The following is a 9,380-nucleotide window of genomic DNA, read 5'->3' as shown; positions in this document are numbered from 1 at the left end:
CTCCCCCTCGTACCCCAACTGTTACTTATTTTTATACACACATTCTTTCTCTCACTCTCCTTTTTCTCCCTCTGTCCCTCTGAATATACCCCTTGCCCATCCTCTGGGTCCCCCCCCCCCAGCTTGTCTTTCTTCCCCGACCTCCTGTCCCATGATCCTCTCGTATCCCTTTTGCCTATCACCTGTCCAGCTCTTGGCTCCATCCCTCCCCCTCCTGTCTTCTCCTATCATTTTGCATCTCCCCCTCCCCCTCCAACTTTCAAATCCCTTAATCACTCTTCCTTCAGTTAGTCCTGATGAAGGGTCTCGGCCTGAAACGTCGACTGCACCTCTTCCTAGAGATGCTGCCTGGCCTGCTGCGTTCACCAGCAACTTTGATGTGTGTTGCTTGAATTTCCAGCATCTGCAGAATTCCTGTGTTTGCGTTTAAAAAAAACCATCATTGTAAAGAAGGTCTGCTTCTGAACTTACAGTGGAATTGAAACTCCCTGTCAAAAGTTTCCTCATAGGGACTAACCACAACACAGCTCTGGCAGGATGACCATTGTGGACAGGTGGGTCAACATAGTCAGCATGGAGGAGCCGTTTCCACAGTGTACAACTCCGTATAAATTGGATGGAGGAAGCCACTCTGCCCCCCAACTATTGTCATATGCTGAAGATGAAGGCTAGATCTCCAAATCTAGCTCATTTTGCACTTTACTTGTCTACCTGCACTCTCTGCAACTGTACACTATATTCTTCATTCTGATTTCTTTTAATTGCCTTTAAATGGACAGATGGCTCGATAATGGGAAGTCAAAACTGCCCAATGCATCACTAGCACCAGCCTACCCGCCATAAGGGACGTAGATACAGAAAGGTGCTGGAAGGGGGTTGGTAACATCATGATGGAATCCAACTACCCTGCTCATGGTCTGTTTGTCCCACTCCCATCAGGGAGGAGGCTATGTAGCATCCATACCAGGACCACCAGACTCAAAACCAGTTACTTTCCCCAAGCAGTAAGGCTGATCAAAACCTCCAGTCGTTTCAGCCCGAAACGTCGACTGTACTCTTTTCCATAGACGCTGCCTGCCTGGCCTGCTGAGTTCCTCCAGCGTTTTGTGTGTGTCGCTTGGATTTCCAGCATCTTCAGGTTTTCTCCTGTTTGTGACTGACTCACTAACCCACCCCTCCACACCCACCCCCACCCCCATCACTGCTTCACTATTTCCTGTCAGAGTCACCTTTTGTACAGACACTGCTGTGCTTGGCGTCACTTTATGGACATACAATCAATCTATGGATATAAAGTATCTTATGTATGTATTATTATATTTATTGTGTGCTTTACCTAATTTTTTTCCCTGCTGCATCAGATCTGTAGTAACAATTATTTCATTCTCCTTTACATTAGTGTACCAGAAATGACATTAAACATTCTTGAATCTTGTCACATGTACCACGGTACAGGAAAAACTTTGTTCTGCCTGCCATCCACACAGATCGGTTCATTGCAGCAGTATACTGAGGTAGTATGAAGGTAGCAGATAGTGTAATGCTTTACAGAGCCGATGATTGAAAGACCAGGGCTCAATTCCCCCTATTTTTCTTTCATCCATGTACCTATCCAAGAGTTTCTTAAATGCCCCTAATGCATCAGCCTCTACCTCCGCCCTGACAGAGCTTTCCCAATACTCTGTGTAAAAAGCCTACCTCTGATATCTCCCATAAGCTTTCCTCCACTCTCCTTAAGTATATGTCCTCTTGTATTGGCCTTTGCTGCCACCCTGGCGGGAAACAGTGTTGGCTATCCACTCGTTGGCACATTGAGCACAACTACGTGAAACGCCCTCATAGGAAAGCAGCATCCATCATCAGGGACCTCCATCACCCAGACTTGCTCTCTTCTCACTGCTGCCATCAGGAAGAAGGCACGGGAGCCTCAGGACTTACACCACCAGATTCAGGAACTGTTACTACCCTTCAGCCATCAAGGTCTTGATCCATAGGAGCAGAATTAGGCCATTTGGTCCATCAAGTCTGCTCCGCCATCTCATCATGGCTGATCCAATTCTCCTCTCAGCACCAGTCTCCTGCTTTCTTCCCGTTTCCTTTCATGCCCTGACCAATCAAGAATCTATCAACCTCTGTCTTATAAATAGATAAAGGCTTGGCCTCCACACATTCACCACTCTCTGGCTAAAGAAAATTTTCCTCCTCTCTGTTCTAAAAGGACGTCCCTCAATTCTGAGGCTGTGACCTCTGGTCTTTGATTCTCCCACCATAGGAAATATCTACTCCACATCCACTCTTTCAAGGCCATTCAATAGGCTTTAACGAGGACACCCCTCAATCTTCTGAATTTCAGAGTCATCAAACAGTCTTCATATGACAAGCCGTTCAACCCTGGAATCATTTTCATGAACCTTCTTTGAACCCTCTCTATTTGCAGCACATCCTTCCTAAGATAAGGGGTGCAAACCTGCTCACAATACTCCAAGTGAGGTCTCACCAGTGCTTTATAAACCTCAATATTACATCCTTGCTTTTATATTCTAGACCTCTAGAAATGAATGCTAACATGACATTTACCAACACTCACTGACCATCCTGCTGTTCTTCATGTAGGTGTAGAATGCCTTGGGATTTTCTTTAATCCTACTCCCATGTCCCCTTCTAGCTCTGCTAAGTCCACTCTGAAGCTCCTTGCTGGCTGTGTTCTCTGTACCATATATGGAGAGAGGACCTGAATTGTTTCTACCTCAGCTGATGCTGTCTGTCCTGCAGAACTTCTCCAACGCTTTTTCCGATTTCAATCCCCAAGACAAAACACCTTCTAGTTTTGCAACTGAAGTCAGGAAATAAAACTCAAAGGGAACAAGTAGTTGTCATTTTCTACTTTATTTTGAATGTACTAATAAATTTAAACCACCCCTAATGGGAGATCTCTTCTCTCGTTAACAGAAGCATGGTCATATATTACACTGTATAAATCAAAACAGATTCACATTGTCAATTTTTTATATCCAATTTTCATCTTAAACAAAATGCTGTCATGCCACAACAGCTTTTGGTAATGAATTCAGTACGATCTACGTACAAGCATTTGTGAAGACCCATGTGGAGCAGGTCACAAAGAGAACAAACGTACACTTAAATTAAAAGTTTGATAAGGTCTCACGCCATGTAACAGAAAATCTTGATCCGTCACTCCAAACTCAAAATCTCAAAAGGAGGTAAAACTTCACGCTAAGGGAACTGTATTTCACAACTGGCTTCCAATCTTTCCTCCCTCCCAAATTAACAGAAACTAAAAACACTGAAAAAAGTTGATTTTAAAAAAAGTATTACAAGTTTAATTTCTTTGTAACATTATTCTGCAACAACTTGCATTGACTGGTCTATACAACACAATTGCACACAATTTGCTCAGGGCAGAGGAAGCATGCAAACACACACACACACACACACACACACAGACAGAAGAAAGTTGATGCTACAGAAACAGAAAGAATATTGATCAGGTTTCCACAGGTCACTGGTGTGGGGAAGGAGAGAGGCAGAGTGTGACAGAGAGATAGAGATAGAGGAAGAGTGTGATACAGATAGAGAGAGAGGCAGAGTGTGATAGAGATAGAGAAAGATAAAGAGAGAGAGATAGCGAGAGGCAGAGTGTGATAGAGATACAGATAGAGAGAGAGATGGAGATAGATAGATAGATGAGTATAGAAAAGTCACATTGCCCCAAGTGTCTGCAGGCCATCCTTAGCATGTCTGAGATCAATGCGTCGACTTGCCAGTCTGTGATCAGAGTATCCACCATTCCCAAGTGTTACTGATGTCAATTTACAACAGCCTGGCGGCAGAAGCTTTTGCAGTAACACACCTTCAAAGCCTGCTTTACAGGAACATCATGAAACACAGTTTGACAGCCAGCCTCCAAACACCAACAAGAGAAACTCTGCAGATGCTGGAAATCCCAGCAACACACACAAAATGCTGGAAGAACTCAGGAGGCCGGGCAACATCTGTGGAAAAGAGTAAACAGTTGACATTTCGGGCCGAGACCCTTCATCAGGACCGGTCTTGGGCTGAAATGTCGACTGTTGACTCTTTTCCACGGATGCTGCCCGGCCTGCTGAGTTCCTCCAGCATTTTGTGTGTGTTGCTCCAAACACCAATGTGTTTATGCTACCTCCCCATTCTCTGGAAAGCATTATCTAATTAGAGTAAAGAGAAAAGTAGAAAGTATAAAGATTACAGCAAATACAATTTAGAAAAACCTCTCTCAAAGTTGCTGTAGCTTAGGTAGAGGGTCCTTTAACGTGAGTCAAAGGTCTCTGAATACCCCCACACCAAGCTCTCTTGGACTGAATGGAAACAGAATGACCAGGGCAGAAGCGTTTAATAGACCCTGGAAACAAAATAAATTAAAGCCCTGTATTGACAGCCATTTCTCAGCTGAGATCTGGAGGAGGAGAAACTGAAGAATGCCCTTGCAGTTAGAAAATATACTCGCGCATGCACGCACACATACACACAAACACACAGTAAACAGGTCGCAATCTTACATTTTTTTTTAACTCTTTATACAAATATTGACATCTTTTTTTTTCAAAACATACCATTGAGTACCTGAGGGAACAGCAGTATTTGAGGAGTGTCTGTGTCCAGCATGCAGTGGGAATCTTTCCCATCCAATCAGGCCAGCTTTCTCTTGCACCGCGTGACCAAGAGAGCAGCTCATTCCAACTTGACTGGCTGGCAGGGACAGGGTGTCAACTATAAAACTAGAGCAATCCATTCCATCTACAACTGTAGAGACGGTCCAGTATCAGGCTACAATCCCCATGAAAGTACAACAATAAGGATAAAAAGGCTGCTAGGAAAACAGAGGGGGAGGGGGAAATGGTGGGAGGATTTGAATCTGCCAGCATATGAGAGCTCTAATTGGATTTGACTCTTACCAAGATGTTGCCTGGACAATGGGAACCTGAGCTACAAGGAGAGGCTACATATACTAGGACTTCATCCCCTTGAATGGAGGAGATGGGGGTGGGGGGGTGACCTGATAGAGGTATATAAGATCATGAGACAGGGTGAAGGCATATAGTCTATTTCCCAGGGAGCTGGTGTTAAAAACAAGAAAGCATAGGTTTAAGATCAGAGGCAAGAGGTCTAAAAGGGACGTCAGTGTCAACCACTTCACGTAAAGGCTGGAGTGAGCTGCCAGAAACAGTGGTTGAGGTGGGCACATGAGCAGCACTTAAAAGCCATGTACTTAAAAGTTCCTGGACAGGAGAGGTTTAGAGGGCCCTGGGCCAAATGTGGGCAGATAGGATTATCTCACAGAGCGACACAGTCAGCATGAATGAGATGGGTGGAAGGTGCACGACTCGACGGGTCCATGACACGAGTGGAGATGTAGAAAATGACCATGGCTGTGGGCACGGTCTCGTCCAGAAAAGCAGCTAAAGGAAGTTGTACTTCGGTCTCACAGGCGTAACCGCAAATTGGAAGATAAGATGTCCTGTTGAAGAGTCTCGGCCTGGAGACGTCGACTGTTTATTCCTCTCCATTGGTGCTGCCTGATCTGCTCAGCTCCTGCAGCATCTTGTGTGTGTGTGTGAGCATTGCTCTGGATTGCCAGCATCTGCAGAATCTCTTCTGCTTATGTTGGATGTTAATGCTCCGGTGACAGGGCAGCTGTGTCCACACTAGCTCTGTGGAAGTATGTTCCACTGTCTCCCTTGGGCGTGCACTTGACAGAAACTAAGGTCGGAGTAGGGGTGGGGAGAATGGTTCATAGAACAACAACCATGGTCAAGCTGGATGCCAGTGAAAGGACTGGGATCATGGATCACTTTGCAGCCAGCCTTGATAGAATAGAGTTGCCCAGCTCATCCACAGTAAGTAGTGGAGCCGGGTTTGGGATATCTGGATATATATTTGCAAAGGAATAAGTCCTAAGCCTCTGGGGAAAGGAGCAACTGGAAAGCTCATTGCAAGGGCTTTCAAAGACACGGTGGGTGTGGTGCCCTCTTGTCATGGGACTGGACTCTGTTGTTGGGGAAAGTCCTACAAATCATCAATTAACTGGGCTGTGTGAACTTCAAGTCCTGGACTGAAACAAAGGAGTAGACGGGAGACCCGAGTATTCGTATACAGGAGATGTTTCGTCTGTCCTGACTGCACTCACAACATCCTAGCTCACTGACCTCTGCCTTCCATCGTGGTGTCCTTCAAAGCTCCATGAAGTGAGCATATTTGCGATGAACCTGAGGGCAGATTAATGGCCTCCTCCCCACTCAATGCCCCAATCTGCCCTCCATTCCCAGATCTGATCAGTAAGACCTTCCCAGGCTGCTCTGCTCAGCCAGGGGAGGACAGGAGAAACACACTGGCCCAGCTATTGCTGGAAAGGGTTCAAATCGTTCACTGACAGAGTGATGGCTGCCATTAGTCGGTCAGCACGACATGCTCGCCATCACTGCGATATTCCACATCGGAATCGTCCTCCTCGCCGTACTCGTACATCTCCCCGTTGGCTTCGGAGAGCTGCGCTTCCTTCATGTCCGCCTGCTCTGACTTGAGGCTCCGCGTGTTCAGGATCACAGGCATGCTGGGGTCGGGGCTGCAGGGCCGGTACTGTTCCGACACTGCCTGCTGTAGCGGGACGGAGCCCATCCCGAGCTGTCCGGCGTACATCACCTCTGAGGGGTGAAGGTGAACTTGGTCTTGCTGCCTGTGGAAGCGAGCGGCGGGAAATATAGTGAATGTTTCATCAGCTCATAGAAACAGGCCCTTTGGCCCACCACATCCATACTGACCATGTCTGCCAATCCCATTTACCAGCACTAAAACCTGGTTTATACTTCAGTGTCAACGCATCGCCGTAAGGTCTGCATCGCCGCAAAGCCGATGCAGAACGCTACGTGTGAGCTTGCATTGCTGCGATGCGCACCTCTCTCAAAATGTAACCGCGCGTCGTGGCAACGCAGAACTCAAGAGCTATGATTGGTCTGCTTGGTAGCATCGCATTTCCTCCTACGCTGCAATAGCTTCCCATTGGGCGACTGAAGGGCAGGGAAGGAACTCTGGCTGCAATGCTTTCCATAAAGCTTTACAGACCTCCGAAATTATGGAGGACACATTTCGCTTTTATGAAAAATAGACGCTTCTGTCTTATTTACCCCGAGACTACCATGACCATGAAGCCTTGCGCGGGCAGGTGAGTGTGCATGCACGAAATGCGCGTATTGCCGAGCGACGCAGACACACCAACGCCCAAAGGCTACTTGCGTAGGTTACGGCATCCAGTTAATGCAGAAATATAAACCAGGCTTTAGTCTGCAGTCTTGGGACCCATGTGCTGGTCCAGGTACTTTTTAGATGTGCCTGCCCTCCATTACCTTCTCGAGCAACGGGCTTCAGATTCTAACCATTCTCTGGATGAAAGATCTTCCTCAGGAAACCTCTACCCCACCAATGTTTCTACTTCTCACCTTAGTCCAATTCAGAGTTGAGCTTATTGTCACATGCACAAGTACATGAAGAAACATTTGCAATGGCAAAGCTGACTTGCCTCAGCATCTCAGGCACAAAACATCAGATACACAAACATATATAATGAAAGTACAAATCAAACATAGGGAAGGAGCGTCGACTCAGACCTTTGAGAGGCCTGTGTCGGGCACTTTCATGCCTTACAAGGCACAGATCGGAAGTCTGTGTGGGGCACCACTCCTCGCACAGACACTATAGCAATGTGTGGTTAAGTGCCTTGCTCAAGGACACAAACACGCTGCCACAGCTGAGGCTCGAACTAGCAACCTTCAGATCACAAGACGAATGCCTTAACCTCTTGGCCATGTGCCCAAATCAAACATAAATTATACAGAATTATACGCAATTAGAAAACTAAAGTCTATTTCCCAGGGAGGAGGTGCTAACAACAGGTGGCATAGGTTTAAAAGAGACATCGGGGTAACTTCTTCATGCAAAGGGTGGTGAGATTTTGAATGAACTGTCAGAAATAGTAGATAAATTAATATTGTTTGAAAGCCATTTAGATATGTATGTGGATAGGAGAGGTTCAAGGGCCGTGGACCAAACGTGGGCAGGTGTGTTTAGATCTACAAGCCACACAGTTGGCAGGGACAAGTTGGGCCAAAGTCCTTTTTACATGCTCTAAGATTCTCTATCGAAGTGCAAAGTCATTGAAAAGGCCACTCCTACTGAAGGGTTTCGGCCCGAAAGGTCAACTGTTGACTCTTTTCCATAGATGCTGCCTGGCCTGCTGAGTTCCTCCAGCATTTTGTGTGTGTTGCTCGGATTTCCAGCATCTGCAGATTTTCTCTTGTTTGTGTAAAGGTCAGGGTGTCAGGGCAAGGGATGGGACGGTTCGGCTCTTTGCTCTGCTCTGAGCTTCATGGCTGCCTGTTAGGAGACAAATCTGAAGGTTGTATAACCGTCATACTTTGATAATAAATGTACTTTGAACTTTGGTTAAAATAGTCATGAGTCGTGATGAAAGGTCTCAGCCTGCAACGTCAGCTGTATTCCCCTTCATAAATGCTGCCTCACTTTCTGGGTTATTCCAGGACTTTATACACCCTGCTCAAGATTTTTAGCATCTGTAGAATCTCTTTCGTTGAAAATGGTCACAGTGTTGTGACAGTGAGTGGTTAGGGTTTTGCTGGTTGGTTCAGGAACTACATGGTTAAAGGGAAGTAGCAGTTATTGGGACTTCAGGTTTCTGTACCTGCTGGCTGATAGAAGCTGTGTAAAAATTGTATGGCCTGGATGATGGAGATCTTTGATGACAAATGTTGCCACCTTGAGCCATCGCCTCCTATAGATACCACCAATGTGTTTAAGCTTCTGTGATTAAGCCATCTGCTTAAAACTGGTATTTTTAGACATCTTTCCAGTGAGGGAAGAAAGGTCTCTCACCCTCTCCCCTATCTATGCCCCTCAAAATTTGGTATAGCTCAATCAGGTCCCTCTTCAGCTTCCACTGCTCCAAAGACGACAATCCCAGCCTATTGGGCTGCCTACAAGAAAGGTCAGAGCCATCTCTATTTCCTGAGGAGGCTGAGGTCCTTTAACATCTGTCGGACGATGCTGAGGATGTTCTACGAGTCTGTGGTGGCCAATGCTATCATGTTTGCTGTTGTGTGCTGGGGCAGCAGGCCGAGGGTAGCAGACACCAACAGAATCAACAAACTCATTCGTAAGGCCAGTGATGTTGTGGGGATTGAACTGGACCCTCTCACAGTGGTGTCTGAAAAGAGGATGCTGTCCACCTTGGACAATGTCTCCCATCCACTACATAATGTACTGGTTGGGCACAGGAGTACATTCAGCCAGAGACTCATTCCTGCCTGTGGCCA

General features: G+C 46.4%; 1 protein-coding gene across 1 annotated transcript in view; it reads right to left on the bottom strand.

Annotated features, from left to right (window-relative positions):
* Window positions 1–2,822: 2,822 nt before the first annotated feature.
* The window catches only part of LOC134355443 (transcription factor SOX-13-like), a 224,782-nt gene continuing 218,224 nt past the window's right edge, over window positions 2,823–9,380 (bottom strand). Inside the window, exon 15 of the mRNA XM_063065317.1 lies at window positions 2,823–6,730. Coding sequence (XP_062921387.1) covers window positions 6,445–6,730 — 286 coding nt within the window. The 3' untranslated portion in view covers window positions 2,823–6,444. The remainder of the gene's footprint in view (window positions 6,731–9,380) is intronic.

Source organism: Mobula hypostoma, chromosome 13, assembly GCF_963921235.1.
Source record: "Mobula hypostoma chromosome 13, sMobHyp1.1, whole genome shotgun sequence".
NCBI lineage: Eukaryota > Metazoa > Chordata > Chondrichthyes > Myliobatiformes > Myliobatidae > Mobula > Mobula hypostoma.
The sequence above is the reverse complement of the archived record's forward strand: the minus strand, read 5'-3'. Positions and strand labels throughout refer to the sequence as shown.